The 27758-nt window shown below is 37.4% G+C and overlaps 1 protein-coding gene and 1 long non-coding RNA gene across 10 annotated transcripts in view; both read left to right on the top strand.

Annotated features, from left to right (window-relative positions):
• Positions 1–19148, top strand: part of ZNF25 (zinc finger protein 25) — a 28635-nt gene extending 9487 nt beyond the window's left edge. For all 9 annotated transcript variants that reach the window (XM_008509026.2, XM_008509027.2, XM_070567795.1 and 6 more), the window contains 4 exons: positions 12225–12351; positions 12651–12746; positions 15038–15101; positions 15584–19148. In XM_008509026.2, the coding sequence (XP_008507248.1) occupies positions 12225–12351; positions 12651–12746; positions 15038–15101; positions 15584–16637 (1341 nt within the window). In that variant the 3' untranslated portion in view covers positions 16638–19148. The remainder of the gene's footprint in view (positions 1–12224; positions 12352–12650; positions 12747–15037; positions 15102–15583) is intronic.
• A 5627-nt stretch (positions 19149–24775) lies between these two features.
• On the top strand, positions 24776–26662 carry LOC139074876 (uncharacterized). The gene is made up of 3 exons (XR_011524757.1): positions 24776–26002; positions 26124–26173; positions 26283–26662. It is a non-coding gene; the product is annotated as an uncharacterized lncRNA (long non-coding RNA).
• The last annotated feature ends 1096 nt before the right edge of the window (positions 26663–27758 follow it).

The following is a 27758-nucleotide window of genomic DNA, read 5'->3' as shown; positions in this document are numbered from 1 at the left end:
TACATTACATCCCCATAGCTTATTTATTTTATAACTGGAAGTTTGTGCCTTTTGACTCCCTTCATCCATTTTGCCCACCTCCTACCCTCTGCCTCTGGCAGCCACCAATCTATTCTCTGTATCTGTGAGCTTGGTTTTTCTTTTTTTTTTAGATTCCACATGTAAGTGAGATCATATGGTATTTGTCTTTCTCTGTCTGTTTTATTTCACTTAGCAGAATGCCTTCAAGGTCCATCCACCATGGCTAATTTCAAGCTACAACATGATGTCAACCAATTCCTAAAATTTTAGCAATTAGCACTTCTGATCTGGTACATACTGGTGCCAGCCACTACTGTAGTTTTCTTTTCTGGTAATGTTTTTGGTTAGGTTTGGTATTAGGATGATGTTTACCTCATGAAATGAAGTGAGAATAGTTCTCTCCTCTTTGTTTTATGGAAGAGATTGCATATAATTGGTATTGTTTCTGCCTTCAATATTTGGTAGAATTTACCAGTGAAAACATCTGGGTCTGGTTCCCTTTGTTAGAAGGTTTTGTTTGGTCGGTTGTTTTAATTGAAGTGAAATTCGCATCATATAATATTGACCATTTCAAAGGGCACAATTGGGTGGCCTTTAGTACCTTCACAGTGTTGTGGAACCACCACAACATCTAGTTCCAAAACATTTTCACCATCCCAGAAAAACACCCCACACTCATTAAGCAGTCACTCCAATTCCCTCTCCTCCAGCCCCTGGCTATTACCAATCTGCTCTCTGTCATCTGTTCATTTACCTATTCTGGATATTTCAGATAAATGGAATCATATAGTATGTGACTTTTTCTGTCTAGCTTCTTTCACTTAGCATAATATTTTCCAAGTTTATCTACCTTGTAGCATGTATCAACTTCCTTCATTTTTATGGCTAAATAATATTCCATTGTATGTACATACCACAATTTGTTTATCCATTCATCCATTGATGGATATCAGAGTGGTTTTCACTTTTTAGCTATTGTGAATAGTGCTGCTGTGAACTTGCACGTACAAATATTTGAGTACCTATTTTCTATTCTTTTGGGTATATATCTAGAAGTGGAATTGCTAGGTTGTATGGTAATTCTATGTTTAACTTTTTGAGGAAATGCCAAATTTTCCACAGCAGCCGTACCATTTTACATTCCCACCAGCAATGTACAAGGGTTCCAATTTCTCCACGTCCTCCCTATCACCTGTTATTTTCCATTTTTTTAAACACCTTCATAGTGAATATGAAGTGGTGTCACTGGTTTTGATTTGCATTTCCCTAAAGACTAATGATGTTGAACATCTTTTCATGTGGTTTTCTACATTTGTATATATTATTTGGAAAAATGTCTATCCAAGTTCTTTGCCCATTTGCTAACTGGCTTGTTTGTTTTCTTGTTATTGAATTTTAAGTGTATTTTATGTATTCTGGATTGTACACCTTTATCAGATAGATGACTTGCAAATATTATATTCCATTCTGTGTGTTGTCTTGTCCCTATTTTGGTAGTGTCCTGTGACACATAAAAGCTTTACATTTTGATAAAGTCCAATTTATTTTTCTTGTGTTGCTTGTGCTTTTGCTGTCATATCTAGAATTCATTGTCAAATTTAAGGTAGAGAGACTTACCCATATGTTTTCTTCCTAGTTTTATAGTTTAAGCTCTTATTTTAGGTCACTGAGTTTTTGGAATTAATTTTTGTATATGGGGTGAGGTAGAGGTCCAGTGTAATTCTTATGCATCTGGATATCCAGTTGTCTCAGTGTCATTTGATGAAGAAGTTATTCTTTCCCCATTGAATGGTCTTGGCTTCCTTTTTGAAAATCAGGTGGTCGTAGATATATGGGTTTATTTATAGATTCTCAATTCTATCCCATTGGACAATATGTCTCTCTTTATGCCAATACCACTGTTTTGATTACTGTAGCTTTGTAGTAAAATTTGAAATCAGGAAGTGTGAGTTCTCCTGCTTTGTTCTTTTCCAGTTTCGTTTTGGCTATTAGGGACTCCTTGCAATTCCATATGAATTTGAGAATTGGCTTTTCTATTTCTGTGCAAAAGCCATTGGGATTTTGATAGGGATTGCAATGAATCTGTGGATTCCGTTGGTAGTATTGTCACCTGTGCTATATAGTAAGTCTTACAGTCTATGAACACAGAATGTCATTTCTTTTATTTAGGTCTTTATTTCTTTGAGCAGTGTTTTTCAGTTTTCAGTGTACAAATATCACACTTCCTTGAGTAATTTTATTCCCAAGTATTTTATTCTATTTGATGCTACCCTAAATGGAATTGTCTTAATTTCTTTTTCGAATTTTCATTGTTGGTATGTAGTAACACAACTGATTTTTGTGGGTTGATCTTATATTCTGCAACTTGCTGACTTTTTTTTATTAGCTCTATTAGTTTTATGTTGTTGTGGATTTTTTTTGGATATTCTATATGTAGATTCACGTCACTTGCACATAGAGATAGTTTTATTTTTACCCTTCCAATTCGTATGCCTTTATATGTTCTTCTTGTGTAATTTCTCTGGCTAGAACTTCCAGTACAGTGTGAAATAGAAGTGGCAAAAGCAGACATACTTGTCTTGTTCTTAGTCATAGGGAGAAAGTTTTCAGTCTTTCACTATTGAGTATGTTATTAGCTGGGGGAGGCAGGGGATTAAAAATGCCATTTCTCATGTTGAGAAAGTTTCCTTCTATTCCTAGTTGACTGAGTGTTTTTATCATGAAGGAGTGTTGAATTTTGTCAATGCTTTTCCTGCATCAATTAAAATGGCCATCTACTTTTTTTCCTTTGCTCTAATAATGTAATTGACTGACTTTTGTATGTCAAACCACCCTTGCATTCCTGGGATAAATCACACCAGGTCATGTTGTATAATCTATTTTTTATTTTTTTGGATTTGATTTGCTAGTAATTTGTTAAGGATTTTTACTTTTATATTCATAAGAGATAGTGGGCTGCAGTTTTCTTATCCTTTGATATTTTGGTCAGGCTTTTGTATCATGGTAATGTTGGCCTCATAAAATGAGTTAGAAAGTGTTCCCACCTCTGCTTTTTTTTTTGTTGGAAGGTGTTTTATTAGTGATTCAATCTCTTATTATAGATCTGTTCAGATTTTCTATTTCTTCTTTAGTCACTTTTGGTAGTTTGTGTGTGTCTAAGAATTTTTCCATTTTGTCTAGATTATCTAATTTGCTAGTGTACAATTATTCATAGAATTCTCCTATAAACTTTTTATTTCTGGAAGGTCAGTAGCAATTTCCCCTCTTCCATTGCTGATTTTAATTATTTATGTCTTCTCTCTTTTTTCCTTAGTCATTCTAGCTAAAAGTTTGTCAATTTTTTGGATCTTTTCAAAGAACTAGCTTTTGCTTTTGTTGATCTCTATTGTCTTTCTATTATCTGTTTTATCTCCACTCTAAACTTTTATTATTTCCTCTTTGCTAGCTGTAAGTTTGGTTTATTCTTCTTTTTCTAGTTTCTTAAGGTATAAGGTTAGGTTATAGATTTGAGATCTATCTTCCTTTTTAATGTAGCTATTTACTAGTATAAATTTCCCTCTAAGCACTGCCTTCATTGCATCCCATTAGTTTTGGTATACTTTATTTTTCATTTTCATTGTTTAAGTGTTTTATAAGTTCTCTTGTGGTTTTTCTTTGACCCCTTGGTTAAGAGGGTGTATCATTTCCACATTTTTTGTGAATTTTCCAGTTTTCATTCTGTTCTACCTTCATTCCTTTCTGGTTGGAGAAGATACACTGGATGTTTTCAGTCTTTAAATTTATTAAGATTTGATTTGTGGCATAACATATGTTCTTGGAGAAATGTTCCAGGTGTACTTGAGAAGAAAGTGTATTCTGCTATTGCTGGGTGGCGTGTTCTGTGTGTCGGTTAGATCTAGTTGGTTTATGGTGTTAAGACCTGTATTTCCCTATTGATCTTCTATCTAGATGTTCTATCCATTATTGAAAGTGAGCTGTTGTAGTCTTCAACTATTACTGTAGAACTATGTCTCCTTTCAATTCTGTCATTTTTTATTTTGTATATTTTGGGGCTCTGTTTGCTGAGTTTGTCTATAAATATTATATCTCCTTGATGAATTGTTCCTTTTATCAATATATAATGTCCTTCTTTTTCTCTTGTTTCAATTTTTTTACTTAAGGCCTCTTTTGTTTGATATTAATATAGTCAGCCTAGCTCTCTTTTCATTACTATTTCAATGAAATATTGTTTTCCATCCTTCACTTTCAAGCTTTGTGCGTCTTTGGATCTAAAGTAAGTCTTATATTCAGGTCATATTTTTATTATCCATCCTGCCAATCTCTGCCTTTATCCATTTATATTTAAAGTGATTTCTGATAATGAAGGACTTACTTCTGCAGCTTAGCATTTATTTTCTATATGCCTTATTTTATTTCCCTTAATTCCTGCAAGATTGACTTCTTTTTGTGTTTTTTTTCTAGCGTACCATTTTGATTTACTCATTTCCTTTTCTGTATTTTTTAAAATTATTTTTTAGTGGTTACCCTGGAGATTACAGTTATCCCTAATTTATAACAATTAAGTTTGAATTGCTACCAACTTAGCTTCAGTAGCATACATACACTGCTGATATATAGATCCATTTCTCCCCTCCTTATGTTGTTGTTTTGTACAAATTGTATCTTCTTATGTCGTGTGCCCATTAAATAGATTTATAGTTACTGTTTTATGCATTTGTCTTTTAAGTCATATAGGAAATAAAAGTGGTTATAGCCCCCAAATACAATAATATAGACTTTTATATTTACCTATGTAGTTATCTTTACCTGTATTCTTCATATGGCCTCTAATTACTGTCTGTTGTCCTTTCATTTCAGGCTGAAGGACTCCCTTTAAAAGCATTTCTTGTAGGGTAGTTCTACTACTGACAAACTCCCTCACCTTTTGTGTATCTTGGAGTGTCTTTTAATTTCTCCTGTGTTGTTGAAGGATAGTCTTACTGGATATAGAATTCTTGGTTGACAGTTTTTTTCTTTCAGCACTTCAATATGTCATCATATTGCCTTCTGGCCTCCATGGTTTTTATTGAGAGATCTGCTTTAATCTTATTGAGGATCTTGCTGGTTTTAAGATTCTTTGTCTCTGGCTTTTGACAGTTTGATTATAATATGTTGGGTTTAGAACTCTCTGAGTTTATCCTTCCTGGAGTTCATTGTGCTTTTTGTATGTATGGATTTATTCTAGCATCCAATTTGGAAAGTTTTGGCCATTATTTCTTCAAACATTATTGCTTTCTCTTTCCCTGTCTCTTCTGCTTCTGAGACTCCAAATTTGCTTCTGGTAGTATGCTTAATGGTGTCCTACAGGTCCATTAGGCTCTCTTCATCTTTTCTTCATTCTTTTTTCTTTCTGCTTCTCAGACTAGATCATTTCAATTGTCTTGTCTTCAGTTTTGTAGATTCTTCTGCCTACTCAAATCTGCTGTTGATCCTTTGCGGTGAATTCCAGTTACTGTACCTTTGAGCTCCATAATTTCTTTTTAGTTCCTTTTTATGACTTTGTCTCTGTTGATAGTCTTCATTTGTTCAAACATTGTTCTCCTGGTTTCCTTTAGTTCTTTGTCCTGGTTTCCTGTAGCTCTTTGAGCATACTTGAGAGTTGATTTAAATTGTTTGTCTAGTAAATCCAATGTCTGGACTATCTCAGGGACGATTCCTGTCAATTTCTTTTTTCCTGTGAATGGGCCATACTTATTTGTTTATTTGGATGCCCTTTAATTTTTTGATAAAATCTGGATATTTTGAATATTATAATGTGGTTACACTGGAAATCAGATTATCCACCTCCCCAGGGTTTGCTGCTGTTGCTTGCTGAAGGCTGTTGTTCGTTTGTTTACTTTCCAAACTATTTTTCAAGGACTATGTTCCTTGTCATGTGTGGTCACTGCCATTTCTGTTCTCTTATCTCAGTGGTCAGCCAGTGATCTGACAGAGATTTCCTTTGACTTCTAACCAAAAAGGAAAATACTCATTCAGTATTTGTGGATTAACTCTCAGCTGGGGCACCTCTTCTATACTTAGCCAGGTTGCCTACACTTTCTGCCTTAGCCTTCACCTCTTGCTTGTAAAGAGTCCTAAATTCAGCCAGAGGTGTCCTCTTATGTGTTTTCTGTACATGTGTACAGCCCTGGGCATGCACATTGCTCTCTGGATTCCCTGGTTTATGTTCTGTAGTGCTTCAAAGTCCTTGTTCTCCCTAGTATCTTGCTACTCAGCTTCCTCCTTCCTGGGCATTTGGAGTTGTCTGTTGCTTGCCTGAGATCTCTTGCCTCACATGCCATGGATAGTATACATCTTTAAATGCTTTTAATGGAGCCCTGCTCAGGAAGCCATTCCAGCCCTAGAGGGGCAAAACAAAGGCAACGCTCTGCACTTGTCCTTCAGGAAACCACCAGACGGATCAAAACACACAGCAGTTTTTTGAGAACAAGGCCTGTGTTGTCCTGCCCTGGCACAGCAAGCTGCACTAGGAATGTGGGTTTTGTCTTTATTACCACTGAACTGAGAAGGGGAGGCTGGGTGGGTAAGCAAAATCCCCACAATGCTTTCTTCAAATTTAGCAGCTTCTTTCTTAAGTACCTCACTGGTTGCACCAAGTTTTTGATTAGATTCTAGAGTTCTGAAAAAGTTGATTCTGTCAGTTTTTGCCAGCTTAATGGTTGCCTCAGTGGAGGGACCAATTCTTGAAGCTCTCTACTACACCATTTCTCATGACATCACTATCTTGAAAGGTTTTTAACTGCAAATTCAGTTTATTTAATAGATGTAGGACTATTCAGCTTAGATATTTCTTCCCAAGTGAGTTTTGATAGTTTGTTTCTTTCAAGGAATTGGTCCATTTTATCTGAGTTGTCAAATTGATAGGCATAAAATTGTTCATAGTATTCCCTTATTATCTTTTTAATGTTTGTAAGATTTGTGGTAATTGTCCCCATTTTCATTCCTAATATTGTTAACTTTTGTTTCCTGTTTTCCTGGTCATTCTGCATATAGCTTTATCAATTTTCTTGATCTTTCAGAGAACCAACTTTGATTGTTAATCACTAAACAAAGTGCTTAACTATTATATCCAAATATTTGGCAATTTTCCGGATAACTTTCCATGATTGATGTATAGTTCAAATTGCCTATGGTCAGATAATTTGGTTTGTATGACTTCAGTTATTTTAAGTTTAAGATTTATTTTCTGGCCAGAAAATGGTCTCTCAGTGAGTATTCCATGAAAAGATGTGAGCACTTTGTTAACATACTTATAAGTATTTTGGAAGGGCAATGTGATGATTTACTATACAGGATAGTCTCCCTTTTCACTGTCTCTGTAAGCAATCCATTTTAACTTCCACAGCTTCCTGTTGTGGCCATACCAGAAATAAGTTCTAATTAGTCTCTTAAGTCTGTTAGCTGTTATTTCTGGTTTACCTTGTGCTTTTCTTTCTTGATTTCTGTGAAGTATATTCTACTGCTTTGAAGAATAGGTGCATAGTTTGTATGTTTTTAAAATCTTTATGTTTATGAAAACATGTTTATTTTTCTTTTCTTATCCTTGAATGAAAATTTGGCAGGGCATGGAATTTTAGGTTCAAAACTTCTTCCATTAGAACTTTGTGGGCATTCTTTCTTTGTCTTTTAGCATTTGGTTCTGCATATGAAAAGTCACATGTCACTTTTATTCTTATTCTCTTAGGTATTCTTTTAATTGCTGAAGTGAGACGATATACCATGAGGAAGCAGTACTTGTAACTATAGCCGTGTGTCCCTTAATGACAGGGATATGTTCTGAGAAATGTGTCATTAGGTGATTTTATCATTGTGTGAACATCATAGAGTGTACTTACACAAACCTCAGTGGTGTAGCCTACCACACACCTAGGGTATATGGTGCTGATCTTATGGGACCGCTGTCCTATATGTGGTCCATCATTGGTCAGAATGTCATTATGTGGCACCTGGCTGTATTTCATCAGAAGTGTTGTTTTTAAAAGAATCCATAGGGGAGCCAGCCTGGTGGTGTAGTGGTTAAGTTTGCACACTCCACTTCAGCAGCCTGGGATTTGCAGGTTCAGATCCTGGGCGTGGACCTACACATCGCTCATTAAGCCATGCTGTAGCAGCATCCCACATAAAAAATAGAGGGAGACTGGCACAGATGTTAGTTTAGCAACAGTCTTCCTCAAGCAGAAAGAGGAATATTGGCAACAGATATTAGTTCAGGGCCAATCTTCCTCACACACACATAGAAAATCCATATGTATTACAAAAGAATAAAATGTGAGTGTGTAACAATTTTGTGTTTCTCTTTTTGGCTGTACTGTGCCCATATTCAGAGCCCCTATATATATTTTTTTTTTTTGAGGAAGATTAGCCCTCAGCTAACAGCTGCTGCCAATCCTCCTCTTTTTGCTGAGGAACACTGGCCCTGAGCTAACCTGCATGCCCATCTTCCTCTACTTTATATGTGGGAAGCCTGCCACAGCATGGCTTGCCAAGCGGTGCCATGTCCGCACCCAGGATCCGAACCAGCAAACCCTGGGCCGCCAAAGCGGAACATGCAAACTTAACTGCTGTGGCACTGAGCTGGCCCCACCCCTATATTAGTTTTATATTAGCTTTTGCTGAGGATTCTTTTGCTGCTGGATGCTCTTTGTTAAAAAGAAAAAAGCAAGGAATCCTATAAGCTTTGATTAATTTCTGTGCCAAATCAGTTAATCTACTGTCCATGTCAAATTCCAGCCCTTTGACTATCAGCATAGAAGTTGTCCTGAGCTCTCTGTTAGGATGTGTTTCCAAAAGCTGGTTTCTCTTATCTGATCTTATGGTCTAGATCATCTAAAAATTTCTCAAATTATCTTGCTTACTGATTACAGCTTGCACTCTTCTACTGTGCTTTTATTGAGTTATTCTTATGTGGACTTTTTACATTTGAATCTTGAACTATAACTGTCCATTATTGTGAATCTTTCTTTCTTTGGTTTCCTAAACACTCTCTTCCTGGCCTACACTTACATTTAAAGAAGTTTTGTCAGGCTTCATGGTCTTTGCCTAGTTTTTCCTACCATCATCTCATATATTTCTGCTCCCACAGATTCTTTTATTTTTGTATTCTTTGAGAACGCTATTTTTTCATATATATGAAAGTATTATTTGTGGAAATTTACTTACATGTATATCTGCCGAATGGACAGTTCCAGCTATACAGTCTACAGTCACTTCAAGCACAACATGAACAAAATTCAACTCATTGTCTCCTTCTGCTCAACTTACTCTTTTTCTTGTTTTCCCATTTTCTTTTATGGATTTCCTAGTTGCCATAGAATAATGTTAGTTGGTAAATTATAGATATTTTCATACACCATAACCTACTCCTACTGTATAGCCAGGAGACAGGAAATGTCAGTTAACATATAAGTTGGGAGATCATTATCAAAAGAGCAGAAGTAGCTTGGAGCTCAGTCCAGAGAAGGAGGTCAGGAGAGAAGAGATGGTGATGTCATAGCTGTAAAGGAACGTAAGATTAAGTAGGCACACTGCCAGAAGCAGAGGCTGTCACCCTGATTGGAGAAGGATGGAGAAGAGGTCTGAGACCTGTGGGATCCAAGCGCTGGCACTGAAAATAGAAAAGAAGGGACTTAGGATGTGTGCAGGAATACAGGTGGCAGCTTGGGGCAGGCAATGACTCAGGAAAAGAAGGAATCCCTTGTGTGCTTAGTAGTGAAGCAAATAAGAAAACAAGCAGCTGAAATCAGGTGTCCTAAAAAAAGAATACAGTATCACAGGATTTAAAGACACCATCCCCAGTGGTGCTGTTTTCTTCAAGAATGTGAACATACTATGCCAACAGAAGAGAGGGCTTTTTTTTTCCTGCTTTTTCTTCCCCAAATCCCCCCCAGTACATAGTTGTATATTTTAGTTGTGGGTCGCTCCTGTTGTGGCATGTGGGACGCTGCCTCAACGTGGCCCAACCAATGGCACCACGTCCGCACCCAGGATCCGAACCAGTGAAACCCTGGGCCACCAAAGCGGAGCGCATGAAGTTAACCTCTCGGCCACAGGGCCGGCCCCAGAGAGGGATTTCGAACTGAGAACTAGAGTGCCCTTTCACTTGTCCCCACCATAAAATCAACTTTTATCTTCATCTGAGCATGAACAAAAAATTTCCTCAACATCCATACAATACTAATTTAAGAAAGCAGAGAGTGTGAATTAACACTTTTTCAATTGATATAAATACTCCTCCCCCAAACAAACAAAAAGTAGAGGAAAACACAACTCTCCAATATCAAGTAATTTCAGATAGGAAAGAACTTTAAAAATGAGAGATTGAAGACTCACAATAGAAATGGAAAAGCAAGTAAATATAAAATATAGGCAAGTTAACTGAGGAAAGAAATAACAGAACATAAAATCATCTCACATAAAAAGATTAAATTACAGTGCACCTAAGGGAGATGAGATATGCATGAAAGTATAATATATGACATACAGGAGAGGAATGGAAAGAGACCATAATGGGGGGAAAAACAAGAATTGTCAAGGATGAGGAAGAGAGTAATAGAAATAGCAGAAAGACAAAGGAGAATCCCTAAATAACAAAAACTGGAGGGGAAGAGAACTAATATTTAAAACTATAATCCAAGGAAACTTTCCATAAAGAAAAGAACAACTGAGTCTACATATTGAAAAGGCCGTCTGGGTGCCAGAGAGAATTGATCCAGAATGGTAAACACCAAGAGAGAGTCTAATAAACCTACTGGACTCATTTAAAAGTAAAGAAAAAGAAGTCCTCTGAGTCTCAAGGAAAAAAATTCTAAGTTACTTGGCAAGGAAAGAAAATAAAATTGATGTAATTCTTGTTAACAATACGTAAATATATAAAACAGGAATTGTAGAACAGTGTTTTCAAGAAAAAAGTGTGAAGCAAGAATTTATATCCAGCCAAGATGTTCTTCAGGTGAAAATACTACAGTTCAGTTGGAACATAAATACAGCAGTGATTGAAGGAAATTTCATAGCCTTAAATAGTTCTATCAATAAAAATGAAAGAATGAAAATAATTAGCATTATGACTCTAGCCATTACCAAACCATAAAGACATTGTGGGAGTTATTCTCCCCCTTTCTCCCAGTAGTTATTAATTTCCAATTGATTACAAAGTTATGTTATGCTTCTTTCCCCCATTGCTTCTTCTTTAATGTAAATGTCTATTGCCCACAGATGTCTCTTAATTTTGTAACACTCCATCTTTCTGATCTGCCATTTGCCTCTTCTACTTTAGAGTTTTCTTCTAAATTACTACCCTACTCATGTAACTCTAGCGGTTACATCTGTCTCTTTCGTGGCTTTCCATTATCTGAATTTGCATCTAGAAAGTCAAGGGGTGGACATCCCAAAGATGTGTAAGACAGTGCACATAGTGTGAAGTAACAGAATATCTATTCATATTTTTTTATATAAATACAAAAAAAGAAATAAAACTTGTCAATTTTTAATAAACACAGTAATAGATGTAAGCATATATTAATAAACAGACATCAGTTAAGGTGGTATGCGAAATATATTTTCATGGTCCAAAAGACAGCTTTAGACTTACTCCATGTTCTGTAGCCTGACATGACTATCATCTTCTAACTAATCTTGGTCCTACACCCTCTCCTCATAACATACTGTCTTATTTGTAGTTTCCTAAATGTGCCATTTTTTCACGCATCCATGCCTTTGCCAAATCTGTTTTCTTTATTCCTGAAGTTTACATTAGTCAATTTGACCACCTAATAAAATCTAAGTTGATAATACAAAATGCAAATAACCATCCCCATTTGTGACCATCTTATATCTTGTACATACTTCTGTGATAGCACCTGCTGTGCATGTTGCATCTGAGCATTGACATCTTTGCCTCCCTGTCAGGAAGTAAGCTCCTTAATAACAGGAATAGTTGCTTTCATTCATCTTTGTATCTCCAGCAGAGTTCCAGGCATGGAGTGATATCTCAGTAAATATATATTGAACAAATATTTTATCTATGTATAAAGCAGGGTACAGGGTAGAGTATATCTTAACTTTCCAGAGTAAATTCTGTAGTTAGCACATTAAGATCTAACTTACACGTCTTTTCAGTGGTACTCTGTTCTGATCACTTCAGTCTGAACTGAAATATGTTGTTACAGGGACCAGTAACATTCAAGGATGTTACTGTGGAATTCACCAAGGAGGAGTGGCAATTACTGGACGCTGCTCAGAGGACCCTGTACAGGGAAGTGATGCAGGAGAACTATGGTCACCTACTCTCAGTGGGTGAGAAAAACTTCCCCTTTATGTAACTCTTAGTAGTCTGCGTTTCCTTTCCCAGTTGCTGGAACATGTAAGGCCTCTGCAGGGCTGAATTAGCTTTGTTTCAGGGGTCAAAGTTCATGAATTCATTTTGGGTACCAGAAAAAATATTTGTGTCCCCACCCTCTCCATTGAAAGAATCTAAATTTGTCAAGCCTAAATGGGACCTTCATTGCTCTGCTTCTAAAACTGTACTTCTTTTTCCTTTAGAACCCCTAAATGACAAGTATTTATATTGTTTTCTTTATCTTTTCTGTTAATAGGTTATTGTGTGAATAAGTCAAAAACAATCTTCAAGTTGAAGCAAGGAAAAGAGCCATGGATATTAGAAATAGAATTTCCACGTCGGAACTCCCCTGGTGAGTGAAAATTATGGGGCATGTTATTAGGGAGGTGGTTGGTGCCTTTTGCCTTTTGAAATATTTTTCAGGAATCACTTTTTTAAATACCCCATTCTTTTGGAAATGACTAAGCACACTTGATTTGCATATGTAAGCAACATAAATCACACCTCCAATCTTCATTCTCTCCACCTAAATTCCTCCTTTGCTCAACATTTTTTTATAGATTTACTTCTCTTTCCTATATACTAACCTTGACTTAAACTTTTGTCTTTTTTCTAGAATGCCCTCTTACACCCTGCCATTGAAGTATGCAAGTATAATCTTCAAGTATTTATAAATCTGACTTATAAATTTTTTTAAATGCCATTTTCCTCCTTTTATTAACAATGAAATGCCTTAGTTATTTTCAGCACCAGTTTTAACTATTCTCTCTTTAAACTCTAAAATCAGATTACAAATCATTATGCCTTTCATCAATTATATTATTTTAGAGTTGATACTTCCTTCTACATGGTGTTTGTCTTTCACACAAAATACTGATTATCTTTCCTAAAATCTATTGCACCTTATTTGGAGTGTTATAATACTAAGATAAAAAAACAAACAAACAGTAAGATAAGATGATTTCACTCTGCTTCCTTAAATGCTTTTCATGTATTTTCTAACTTGTACACTTACGTGTTGCTAGGACCAGGAACAATACCTGGTATATATTAGTTGTTTACTAGGTATTTGTTGAAAGATTGAGTTTCAGATAACAAGAAACAGACACTCACTATCTTCTGCTCTGTGCCCTTTATAGTAACTTCTTCAAGGGCACATCCTTTCTTAAGACCAAAGCATTGGTTTTTAGGCTGAGATATCCTAAAATTGACATCTCTAGTATCTTTGTCTTTTTTGTATTCTGGTCCCATATTTTACCATCTTATAGGATAGTTCCACTGATCTAACTCCCTTCCTTCTTAGGGTCAAAAACTAATTGTTAATTTAAATCCTTATAGTAGTTGTGTAGTGCTGCAAACTTATATTGCTACTAGCCTGTCATAGTAAACTTATACCCACTCACTATTACAAAATATACTTAAGAATTAATTTTCTGTCAAGAACTGGTCTGGTCCTTTCTTGCCTACTGCATCTTATTTCTCCTTGTGACCCCCAAACACATGCTAATATTCATTTCATCTGCTCTCTTAAGTGTCTTCCATACATAGGATCTTACTTCATGTGTATCCAAGTTAACCTTGCACAAGTCCCTATCAGATAACTTATATTTCCCCCAAAATGCCATGAAATTCCAACCCTAATCCTCTGCTCATAATTTTTCACTTTTTTTCAAACATTTAAAGATGAATTAAATATGAAAGTCAGTAAAGGTTCTAGAATGATGTTGAATAATTAATCTTTAAAGATCATGTAGTAAATTGAAGCAGAGATGTGGGACCTAAGATACGAAAGCAGAATAAGACTAGTGTTGAGTCATGGGTAACACTGCTTTGCAGATGCAGTATTTGGTGGTCAGGATTGACAATCTCTGGTGCTACAACTGGGAATTCATCATGTTGTATGGCTGGCTGGCACTCTGCTTTTTTATTAACTTTCCTTTTGGATGTACGTGTTCTTGGGTCTTCTGTCCCAGTGAAAATTAAGCCAACTAGATGGAGAGTGAAAGCCCAAGCTATAGGACTGTTCATCTAAACATGAAAAAATTGATGTTCTGACAGAGTCACTTTAGTGTTGACATCTAGATTGTTGTGTATGGGTAAAGAGGGAATAAAATGGCAGTTTATAGTCTGCTAACTACTAGGAATCCTAACACAGTAAACTCGGTTTGAGCAGATAAAGACCTACACTTTAGCTCCTTCATCCAATTTAATATTTCCTCTGATGTCTCCAGTGAATATAGTTGTCCACTAATTTTTATCGTCACCCTACTTACTGTTTATTGTCCTTACTGGGCTCACAGCATTGTCTGTGAGTCCCATATTCCTGTTCAGCAACACTTTGAAGATCTTTTGTTCTCTGCTGTCTCTTCTTTGTTTGTTTTTGTTTTAACTTTCTTCTCCAAGTTTTTAAGGTCATATTTGTAAAGTGTCAGAGGTACTTGGGTTTATAATCAGGTTCCTCCTTCTGTCTGCTATTGCAGTTTTTAGTGTTTGTTATGTTTTTTCCTAAACCAATGGGATAAAGGAAATTTGCATTTGAAAGTTCCTTCGTTTGGGGAGATTGGCCTGAAGCCTAAGAATCAACCCTATGATGTAATAATCTGTTAAGATTTATATGGTATTAAATTTTGGATTCCTTTCTAGAAGACCTATGGAATACTCATGACCTAGGAGCAAGACACCAGGAAAGTCAAGCTGTAAATTCAAGGCAAGTTCAAGAATTCAATTTTAAGACTGGAAGCATTGTAGAAAAGGGTCTTGATAGGGTACTGGAACTGGGAGAGCACTAGTTAGTAATAAATGTGAGAAAACTAACACTGGAGCAAATTCCAAAGAATATAATCCAGATGGGAAAGCGCATTTTCATGATAGAGGCCTAATTCAGGATCAGGAGCTTCAAACTTCAAAGTAGTCTTTTGATTCTTCTGAATTACACAGTAAGGGAGGTCCTATTACACAAAGTAGAGTTCAGGCAGTTGAGAGACCCTGTGAATATAATGCAAGTGAAAGTTCTTTCTACCAAATGTTAAACCACAATGTATGTCAGAGAACATTCAAAGTGGAGGAACCCTATGAATCTAATGAATATGGGAAAATCTCTAGAAACTGGTTCTCAGAGTTATTTGGAAAATACCCAGAGCAGACCGAAAAAAGCCCTATACATTAATGAATTTGGAAATTTCTCTCTAGGAATGGAGAACTCACAGAACATCAGAAAACTCCTAACAGAGAGAAAACCTACAAATGTAATGAATGTGGAAAGTCCTTCTGCCAGGAGTCTGCCCTCATGGTACATCAGCATACTCATTCAAAGGAGAAACCCAGTGAATGTGGGAAATCCGTCTCTAGGAATGGAGACCTCACAAAACATCAGAAAACTCATACCAGAGAGAAAGCCTACGAATGTAAAGAATGTAAGAAAACTTTCTACCACCTGTCATCTCTTAGTAGACATCTGAGAACTCATGCAGGGGAGAAACCCTATGAATGTAATCAGTGTGAGAAATCCTTCTACCAGAAGCCACACCTCATGGAACATCAGAAAACACACACAGGAGAGAAACCCTATGAATGTACTGAATGTGGGAAGTTCTTCTATGTTAAGGCATACCTCATGGTACATCAGAAAACACACACAGGGGAGAAACCCTTTGAATGTAAGGAATGTGGGAAATCCTTTTCCCAGAAATCACACCTCACAGTACATCAGAGAACACATACAGGGGAGAAACCCTATAAATGTAAGGAATGTGGGAAATTCTTCTCTAGAAATTCCCACCTCAAAACTCATCAGAGAACTCACACAGGAGAGAAACCCTATGAGTGTAAGGAATGTGGGAAATGCTTCTACCAGAAGTCAGCCCTCACAGTACATCAGCGAACTCACACAGGGGAGAAACCCTTTGAATGTAAGAAATGTGGAAAAAACTTTTACTATAAATCAGACCTCACTAAACATGAGAGAAAACACACAGGGGAGAAGCCCTATGAATGTAATGAATGTGGGAAATCCTTCTCTGTGAATTCAGTCCTCAGATTACATCAAAGGACTCATACAGGAGAGAAACCCTATGAATGTAAGGAATGTGGGAAATCTTTCTCTCAGAAGTCACATTTTATCATACATCAGCGAAAACACACAGGGGAGAAACCCTATGAATGTCAGGAGTGTGGGGAAACTTTTATCCAGAGATCAAAGCTCACTGCACATCAGAAGACACACACAAAGGGGAAAACCTTATAAATAGTGTGAATTGGGAAATTCTTCTCTCTGAATTTATCCTTCAGAATAACCAGATAATTCACACAAGACAAAAACCTTATGACTATCATCAATATGGGGAAATTTTAGTTACAATCTTTCTTCACAGAGAGGAAACACACAGAGAAAAATTCTGTAAATCTATAAGGGAGAAATTTTTACCATATGTCAGACTTTACTAAATATCAGACAACAGAGATGGGAGAAACACCACAAATTGTAAAACATGAGGGAAACCTTTCAGAAGTCATACTTTACTGTATAATATAGAAATCACACAGGAGAGAAATAATCCTGTAAGTAAAATGAATGTCAGGAAGTTTTCTGTCAGGGCAGCCATCACTAGACATCCAAAAGCTCACACCAGTGAGAAACTCCTATCAGTATCCTGAGCATTCAGAAATCTTTCTACACCAGCTTGACTCATATTAGAGTGCTCAAAGGGGATTAATCAAAGATTGCGACAGATACAGAAGCCTTTATCGTGGAGTGATATTTCAGTGAATGCTGGATCATTGATACTGGGATAGAACCTTTATAGATATTTTAAATATCTGAAAGTTTTTAAACAAAAATTCAAAGAGAATCTTTACTGAGGGAAAGTTATACAGGCATACCTTGGAGATATTGTGGGTTTGGTTCCAGACCACCACAGTAAAGCAAATATCTCAATAAAGTGAGTCACACAAATTTTTTAGTTTGCAGTGCATATAAAAGTTAGTTTATGGTGTACTCTAATCTATTAAGTGTGCAATAGTATGTCTTTAAAAAATGTACATACTTTAATTTAAAAATACTTTTTGCTAAAAAAATGCTAACCATCATCTGAGCCTTTAGGGAGTCATAATCTTTTTGCTGGTGGAGGGTCTTGTAAAAAATGCAGTATCGCAAAGTGCAATAAAGCAAAGTGCCATAAAACAAGGTACGGCTGTACTCCAAGTCATGTTGCAGAGATGATTCCAAGGTTTTTTCTTTTTTAAAGAAACCTGCAAATGTCTAGATATATGACGCTTTTTTAAAAGCACAAATCAATTGAATAACCAGGTGACATTAAAAAAAATGTGAAGAGTCCTTTAGTATGTGTCTAAGTGCATGTGTTACAAAACACAGATTGTGGATGTTTGATGTTCATATGGAACCCATCCATAATTGTACGTAGGGAAATATGTAACCTTAGTTCAATAACTTTTATGTATATGAAGATATTTCACATTAAGTCTCAGTAGTGACTCCTTTGTTAATATAATGTGTATTTAAGTGTAATATTCTTTTAAAATTATAATGCATATTTTCTCCTATTCCTGGCATTTTTAAATGGATATAGACATTGTTACTGAACTAATCCTTCAGAAGCTAAAAATGTTTTTGTAAAATTTTCAAGTGTCTCATGGTCAGCCAAATTTTACATTAGGACCACATTTATAGCAAAAGCCTGAGTTTATTTTTGAAAACACTACACAATAAAAAACAAATAATGCTATGTAAAGAAATACTATCTATCTTACTGTTGATGTTTTAGCAGAGTGTAGAGCTATCTGCATTTTTATTTTGTATGTGAGTGCTAAATGTTCTTCACTACCTTTTTCTTCCTGGTAGAAGCAACATGGCATAGTGGTTAGAGAGTATGGACTCTCGACTTCCACTGCCTAGGCTCAGACTCCAGCATGGGGCATGCCACTTAACTTTTCTGTGCCTCAGTGTCCTTTTCTATAAAAGAGAAGTGATAAAAACAATATGTTAGGATTGCTTTGAGGTATAAATGAGTTATTTTTAAAGCACTTAGAATAGTGTCTGAGACACAAGAAGAGCTATATGTTAGGTATTATCATCATTATAATTTGTATTTCTTGACTTATGCTACAAAAAAAAAAAAAAAGGTTGGCTACCAACAGTCAGCCCCCACTTTCTTGCTGTAGTGCCTTGGTTTGGTTTGGTTGTGCGTTTTCCCACAAGTGACTCAGATCTGGTCCACTGCCTTTTTTTGTAGCCTGCAAGCTAAGAATGGCTTTACATTTCTAAATGATTGAAAAAATTAAAGAATATTTTGTGATGTGAAAATTATATTCAAATTTCAGTGTCCACAAATAAAGTTTTATTAGAACACTAATACAAACAAAAACCATTCATTTGTTTTGCTTTGGCTGCCTTCACACTACAAGAGTTGAGTAGTTCTGATAGACCATGTGGCTATCTGGTGCTTTACAAAAGTAAGTTTTCCTGTTCTTAGAGGCGAAAATTTCACAACCAGTGTAGAGGTATACTTTTACATATGGTATTTGGTTCAGAAATGATGCAGACAGCAATTTGTGGGTGGTTTTTGTGAAGTATATTTATTTTGTGCATTATATTTATATGTTAAAAGCCTAATAGGCATTAGATTTTTTTTCCCCAAAGAAATGTGCTTTACTTGCTGAACTGTCATAACATCAAAACAAGAAATTTCCTGATGGAATGTAGCAGTAAATGTATGAAATAAACATTGTTTGAACTGAATTGAATTGTTAATTGATCTGTACCCACAGTATTACTTTATTTTTTCCAAGTCAATGGCCAGATTTCTGTATATCATTTTATAATTTTCTCACTATCCCATGATAAAACACCATCTTTATGTCATACTTAACTAACTGTATCCCAATAAAAAAAATTAAAATACCCAACTCCACCAGTAGTATTAGTATATTACCAGTAAAATTATTTTATTACCTGCACTTCCTACAAATGTCAAATGCCGCTCCAGTCTAAATCGTGCCAGCTTACTTCCCCTTCCTATTGAAGGTGACTTTCATAATGTTCAACTTCTTAAGCATGCCTCATTCTGATGTGTCTGATGTTTAACACTAATGAGCACATAGTATGATTCTTAGTGATTTCTTCTATCTTAAGAATGTAGTATCTTAAAGAATAAAGTAAACTTTTGAATACTGCATGGTAAAATACTGTTACCGTAGAATATCTTGCTAGATGCCATCTTGATAGATGTTTAAAAGGAACGTAAATGCCTTTAGAGTTCTTTATGTCAGTCTGCTGTGAAAGCAAATACATTTTCTAACTTCCTCAGGCTTCTCAATCAAAATCAAAATTAGTACTTCCTGGGGACAGGCCAATAGCTGTGGTAAATCTCTTATTAAGAATAAAGCCTGTACTCATGAAAATAACTTTTAAAAAATAATACTCTGGTATGAATAAAATTTTGTACGCTACAAATTCAGGAAAGCCTGAGACTGACGGTTTCTTGGCCACAGCCTCAAGCTATGAATTAGTAACCACCAGAATTGATGGGTCAGAGACAGATTATCAGACACTGATAGCAATTAATCAGAGACAATGTCTCAGTGCACATGCTTATGGAGGTTGGCCGATTTGTGACAGCTCCACTTTTCTGAAAGCCAGTTAACAGCAGCTTTCACGCTGACCATACTCTGGGAAGTCAGCAAGTCAGCTACAGCCTCACTCCAGTAACTACACTTTTATGACTGAAGGTAAGCCAGTCAGTCCCTAAACACTTCTGCCTTTGAAAGCCTGTCAATCCCTAAATCCCCCATTTCTCAAAACCTTGCATCATTTTGTACTTTGACTGATGTACAAGGGTAGTCCTCCTTTGGTTAGCGTGATGGTCAAAGATGGACAATATCAATTCCTTCCCTCATGCCATTCTATTCATGAGAGAGAGACTCTTTTCCCATCCTCTTGAATCTGGCTTGGCCTTGTGACTTGCTTTGGCTTATTACAATGTGGCAGAAGTTCCAGGCCTACACTGTAAGAAGTGTGGCAGCTTCCACTTTCCTTCTTGAAGTGAATCATCTTGCAGAAAGTTCGAGCCTGAGACTCCCAAGCTGTGGAGACACTCAGGCTACCAGTGTGTAACCCCATGATGCCAGACGTGTGAGAGAAATTTTTTTAGACCTTCCAGCCTAGCCCCATCATTGGCTAAGGTAGCCAGCCAAATAAGACTTCAGCTAATGCCAAGTTGAGCAAAAAAAATCACCCACTCTACCTACAGAGAAGTAATAAATTGTTTTAAGCCATTAAGTTTTGGGTGATTTTGTTGTACGATAATAGATAACTGAAACAGAAAGTGAGCAATAAATCCAGCTTTTTGCTTCAGATACTGAATAGTCTTTTCTTTCACAGTAGTAGTTATGCAGCGTAAGTAGCCCCTAGAATTTCTGCCCCGATTAATACTATAATGACAATTGTTTAATCTGATTTCTAAAAAGGACTTATCCAAATACAACAGTCTGCCCTGAAAGAGGCAATCTTGGCTGAATTAGACAGTCTCATTCTACCTGGTGTCACCCCAACTATATCCAGACCTTGACTTACATAGCAAAGAATAAGCCCAAATGACAAAGAAAAATTGTCTAGACTTTCTTTTACAATAAAGATTTTATCCAAGAGATTCAATCTTATTTGTAAAGTTCCAATGTGGCTTGGGCCCATCCCTCATAGAGCTCTGGGCTATAGGGGTATCTCTAGTTGTCTGCCCCAGGTTGATTTAGGGCAGGGGAAATATTGGGTTGGTGTGAGAGAGATAAGGAGGTGTCTGGGGTTAAGGTTGGTTGGTTTGCATATGAACAACATGCACCAGGCAGGTTTCCAGCCCTTTGCTATCTCTAAGAACTGGCTAGCCCTAGGAGGGGCAGTCTCCCTGGTCAGCAAATTTTTTAAGATGTCAAAACATCATAAAATACAGAAAATAAAAAACATGATCAATACACTACGCTCTGAAAAAAGCTTAATGTTCCTTAGCCTCAAGTTCTACAACTATTCCTAATGATAATGACAATGTGATCTATACCTTAAAATCACTATAAATTCTCATGAAATTGTTACCGAATGATCCAAGACTTGGCTTGAATTTTGCCCTCACAAATTCCAAGTTGAGATGATTAAATATCTAAGGTCATGTACACAGCCACATGCCCGACAGGTGAAAACTGCATTTCCAAAAGTGAAGTTGAAGCTGCGTACATGAGGGTTACTGTAAATATTCAATAAGAACTTGATTACCCTTCAACCTTGTTCCCAGCGCACACACAGATGAGAGGAAGTTAATCTTGATTTGCTGTTTTCTTGTTTAACCTGAGGGGTGGCCCAGGGGTCCCAGGGATTTGTGAGCTTGTTTGGCAGAAGACAGAATGCCTCCAGGGAAGTTATGATCACCAGATAGCCGCCCCTAGCTGCTGTTGATGCCCAGAGGTCGGATTGCCCAGGGGCATATCTGGAGTGAGGGGAACACAGATTTTCCCCTTTTCTGTTTCTCGAAGACTCCTCTTCCTAAGCCAGTTAGTTCTACAAAACCCCCTGCTTTCTTCTTTTGTTAAGGTGGATTTGAGAGAACCTATCCTCCCACCTTCTCATTTTGGCCAGTTCAAATAACCTTTCTCCATCTCCAAGTTCTCTTGTGTCTCTTCTTGTAAGAGCTCTACTCTTGTATGCATAAATGAGAGGCATAAATGTCCATATACTATGGCCATACCCAGAAGTCCTTTAATATGCCAAACACCCTTCTCTCTGATCTTCCAGTCTTGCTCTTTCAGGCGTCTGACAAACAAGGCAAGCCATTTGCTACTACCTAGGAGTCCATGAATATAGGATACAGGAAAGGAATATACAGGAATAGGAGTCCATGAATACTTCAGATTACTTCTTCCATACAAAGTTGACAACCAAGTAGAAATATAGACACTCTGCCACTGGAATAATTTTTCACTAGTACTGCTCCTTAAGGCCACCCTTAAGTGGGGCTATATATCAGGAAGTTGACTCAACTCATTTATTATGAGGCCTAGGGTAGAGGATCCTCCATGAGACTATAGTTACAAACTGAAGAAAAATACAGTGGTAGGTGACATGAAGGTATGAGCCACCTGTTTACGAAAAGTACCACGCTCAGGCCTGACTTTGAATGTACAATTATTTCATATAGTGGACGACAGTGAATGTGACAATACCCAGCCTCTAAATGGGCAGCTCCAGTCAAATAATTACTTGTTGTCTCATAGTAAGATGCTCAGCGTCTATCAGTAGCACTCCAAGAACTACTTTTCAAACATCAAGAAGTTTTCTGATACAGAAAGTACGCCCTTTCTCCCAAGTCCTAGGGATATAAGTTTCAATTCCCCAATTAACAAAGAAATCGCCAAAGTGTGCTTATCCACCACAGAAAACTCCATTAATATTGAATCTGGAAGGTGATATGGCCTGAGTGTCAGGAAAGCTTGCACTGCACGCTATACCTGCCATAGAGTCCATCTGTCTTGTGGGCCCTACTCATAAGTATCAGCAATAAATGGGTCAGAACTATTTTCCAAAGTGCAATACATTTTGCTTCTGAATTCCAAGGAAGTCCACTAAGTGCTGTCCCTTGTATCAGTAGAGGGTACAAAGCGCAAAATTCTCATTTAAAGTTATGTCTGGCCTTGCCCAGACCATTTGACTTCCAAAAAAATGTAACAACATGGCAGGGCTCTCAAATTTTTTAAGATGTTTTTAACTCTCATCCTTTGACATGCATGTGTCTAACTAAGGCATCCAAAGTAATTCCTACTTCCTGCTCACCAGGCCTGATTAGCATGATGACATAAAGGTGATAGGCTAGCTTGCTGTTCTGTACAATGTAAAGATGATCAAGGTCAATCAATGGGATTGGGGACTGAGAACTAGCTCATATATAGAAACTGGATGAGGATAATAATTCTCCATCAGGGTCTGACATCAGCCTTTTCAGCTCTCGACTTTTTTCCGGCTATACAAGCCCAGTAATATTCTAGTTGGCTGCCAGTCTATCTCACCCCAGGAACACGAACACCATGCCCTGATAGCCATTGCTATACATACTTGAAGGCTGAAGCACCTGGCCATCACTCCTGCCTTCCTGCCCATTACAGTAATTGCATCCATCTTGCCTAGACGACACAATCTGACCTCTCACATCCCAGAATTTTATCCTCCCATTGATCCTACGAAGCCAGATCTTTGGCTATGTATTCTGTTGCTAACGTCTGACTACAGAAAACAGGCACCACTGAGCTTTTCGGCAATGCTTGTGTTCCCATCACTAATATATTCTTGGTTGCCGTAGTGAATACAGTCCTCATGGGTAACATGGTCAAATAGTTGCTCTCCAGTCTTTCATAATAAACCTATTCTACCATGCCCCAATTCTTAAGCCTCATGACCTCTTTCATGTAAGGCAGCTCCACAATTTCTACCTCACTGTAGTCTCCTATTAAATCCAAGTTCCAAGAAGCCAACCCAGTGGTGTCAATGACCAGTTTCAGATGTCCAAGTGAAAAAATAATAAATTCTAAGTCAAAGGAGAGTGACCCTATATAAATATAATCCCTCATATTTAGTATTATATCTTACACACTTACAGTCTTGTCCAATACACTCAAGATCCCCTCCTAGTCAGATTTTCCTGGTGCTAATTAGTACTTATTAGCCATGTCCAAAATATCTCCTAGTGAGTGTTATCTGTGTAGCAGATTGTATTTCCCCACTTGAGGCTATGCTGAGAAGTAACCTGAGTTATTGCTCTGAAGGGAACAGGAGAAGTCTGCTTCTTATTTGATGGAGTAAGCTTCTAACAATTTGACCCTCCCACAGATAACTATAAACTCAGGGAAAAATAATAACCCCCACTCCTCCCCCCAAAAAACTAGCACGGGGCTAGTTTCCCATTTCTGCGGCTTGGTCCACAGGGCAGCCACATTCACAGCATGGCACGGGCAGATGAAATCTCAAAAGAAAATTCACCATCTTTCTGGCTGTACAAACCAAGTGGAGGAGCCCAGAGCAAGAAGGACTGCTGGAGAGTGAGAGGAGAATCCTAAAAACAGGAAACCCAGGGAAGAGGAACGACAAATGCTGTGTATAAACTCTTCCCAAGACTCTGAATGACCCCGTGCACATATGCACGAGACAGACTACAAACGCCTGAACCTAGGTTTGAACTACTACCTACTGATGTGAGACTAGGTTTCAGTTTGAATCTAACCAAGTGAATTGCCTGCTGAAACAATATCATTCAGAGGAATATAACAGAATCCAGAGTCTTCAGAAAATAACATTTTTAAATGTGCAGGATACAATGTAAAAACTACCCAACATATGAAAAACCAAGAAAATGTAACTCATTCTCAAGGGAAAAGGTGACCAACAAAGGCTAACACCAAGATTACTCAGTGCTGGAACTGTCTGACACAAACTTTAAAACATCCATTATAAATACACTCAATGAGATAAAGAAAAATACTCATAATGAGTGGAAAAATAGGAAGTCTCAGCATATAAATAGAAATTATGAGAAAGTAGTAATTGGAAATTTTAGAACAAAATCTTTGGTTTTGTGTTTGTCATTAATTTTGGAAAATGCTCAGCCATTATTACTTCGAATATTTCTTCTGCTCCTTTCTCTCATTCTTTTCCTTCTAACAGTCCCATTAAAAGCATGTTAGGGGCTGGCCTGAAGGCACAGTGGTTAAGTTTGCATGTTCTGCTCTGGCAGCCTGCGGTTTGTGGCTTCAGACCCGGGCGCAGACCTACACACAGCTCATCAAGTCATACTGTGGTGGCATCCCATTATACAAAGTAGAGGAGATCGGCACAGGCATTAGCTCAGGGACCATCTTCCTCACTAAAAATAAATAAATAAATAAAAACATGTTAGACATTTTGTAATCATTCTACAGTTCTTGGATATTTTATTCCTTTTTTCCTAATTTTCAGTTTGGACAATTCCTGTTGACATCCTCAAGCTCACTTGCTTGTTTCCTCAGCTGTGTTCAGCTACTTTCATTTTTGTTAGAGTGTTTCTGATGTCTAGCATTTCCTTGTTATTCTTTATTAGACTTTCCATCTCTCTACTTACATTAATGACGTGTTCCTGTATGTTGTCCATTTTTTTCCAGCAGAGTTCTTAGTGGATTAATCATAGCTATTTTAAGTTCCTAGTCTGACAATTCCAAAATCTCTTCCATCTCTGAGTTGGGTTCTGATGTATGCTTTGTCTTTTGAGTCTTTTTTTTTTTCCTTTTTAGCATGCTTTGTAATTTTTTTTTTGTTGAAAGCCATACCTGATGTATTTGGTAAAAGGAACTGATGTATGTAAGCTTTTAGTGTGACATTTAATTTTATGTCACTAGGAGTTAGGCTCTATCTACTGTTTGCTGTAGCTGTGGCATCAGAGGCTAAAGTGTCCTCTGGTGTCCTGGCTTTTGTCTCCCCTGTTGTCCTTGTGTTTCCTTATAGACTCCTTCGTAAACAAAGTCTGAGCCTTGCAGTTCTTTTAGCTGTAACCTCCTGTTACTACACAGAAGGGCAACTGATACTGTGATAAGGTACGAGGGGAGGCGGAACAACCTACAGTTCTATGATGGGTGTCAGTCTTTTAGTCAGCTTGTGTCTCTGGGCTGTCACCTTAGCAAGAGTTTCTCAATTGTGTCTTTTTTCCCCCCTTAGGTGAGAGAGGAAGGCTACAGGGGCTGGAGTGAGCATTTTCCTTCCCCCAGGTTAGTCAGGCTCTGGTAAAATAGTGTCCCTTAACGGCAAGCCTTGTTAAGGAGAATAGAGAGCTCTGGGCATATTTTAAAATCGTTACTTTTCCCTTCTATCTGCCAGAAACACAAGATTTGTCTACGGTCTTCACAGTGAGAATCTGGTCAGGCTCCTGGAGGAAAAACTTGTCAAAGGTTGGGCCCTCCTTGGAATTTTTCACTCTCCAGTTGGCCTACAGTGAGCCTCCAGCAATTCGTCAGTTACAGGAGTGTCCTTCTCAGTACCGGCTCCAGCTGTGGGCCTCTCCTCCTGAATTTCTGCCCCGGGACCTCAATTCTCTGATTGCTCTAAGAAGAGGTGTTGATTTTTCAGCTTGTTCCGCTTTTTTCTTGTTGTGAGGGTGAGACTTCAAGCTCATCTTTCAAGCTGTTTATATTTTGGACCATTGTCTCAGTCATTTCAGGCTGGTACAAAAAAAAATATATCACATACTGGGTAGCTTATAAGCAACAGAGATTTATTTCTCACAGCATTGGGGGCTGGAAGTTTGAGATCAGAGGTCACAGTGAAGGTGTGGTAAGAGCCCTCTTCTGGGTTGCAAAGTGTGACTTCTTGTTGTAGCCTCATGCAGCACAGCAGAGAAAGCAAGCTCTCCGGTGATTCTTACAAAGGCATGATCCCATTTATGGGGGCTTCACCCTCATGACCTCATCTAATCCTAACTAATTCCCAAAGGCCCCACCTCCTAATACTATCACATGGCAGGGGAAGGGTTTCAACAAATGAATTTTGGGAGAATACAAACATTCAGTCCATAACGACCAGAAACCAAAAGTTATCTGTTGTCTTGGGTTTATAATGTACATATGACATCCATAGCAAAAAGAACAGTGCCAGCACCTTATGGTCACAAGGTTTCTACATTTTATGTGAAGTGGTACATTATTATCTCTAAATAGATGGTGAAAAGTTGAAGATGTATATTGTAATTGCTACAGCAACTACTATACACATAATGCAAAGAGATACAGCTAAAAAGCCCACAGATAAAGTGGAATTCTAAAAAAATATTCAACCACAGGAAAAAAATAAAGGGCAAGAAATCAGAAAACAAAAAAACAGAGGGGCAAAACAGAAACAAATAATAAATGGTAGAATTAAATCCATCATATCATTAATTACATTAAACATGAATGGAGCCAATGAGGAGAGGTAGGGTAGATTTTGAGAAGGCCAAGCATCATCTTGAAAGATGTCCACCCCACGTGGGCATTTGCAGCGTCTCTAGGAAATGGTAGGGTTATTCCTCTCTATCTAAGACACTGGGCTGCTTCTGCCAGCCTGAAGAGTTTAGGGGAAACTCCTAGTTTAAGGGTCTCAGGTGCATAGCTGCAAATTTCCCATCCTAGGTCTCAATGTTCCACTCCTCCTTTATGAGAGGCCCGAATTTAGCACAAGAAATAATCTATAAAACCTGCACATATAATTTTCTTTGCAATACTGCTGTCCTGCAGTTAAATCTTGGATATGACTTATAGGACATGGCCTCATCTCTCAGGAGGTAAGGATCTTTTGAACGCTTTAATGGAAGTCCGCTAC

Source organism: Equus przewalskii, chromosome 1 (genome assembly GCF_037783145.1).
Source record: "Equus przewalskii isolate Varuska chromosome 1, EquPr2, whole genome shotgun sequence".
NCBI classification, from domain to species: Eukaryota; Metazoa; Chordata; class Mammalia; order Perissodactyla; family Equidae; genus Equus; species Equus przewalskii.
The sequence above is the reverse complement of the archived record's forward strand: the minus strand, read 5'-3'. Positions and strand labels throughout refer to the sequence as shown.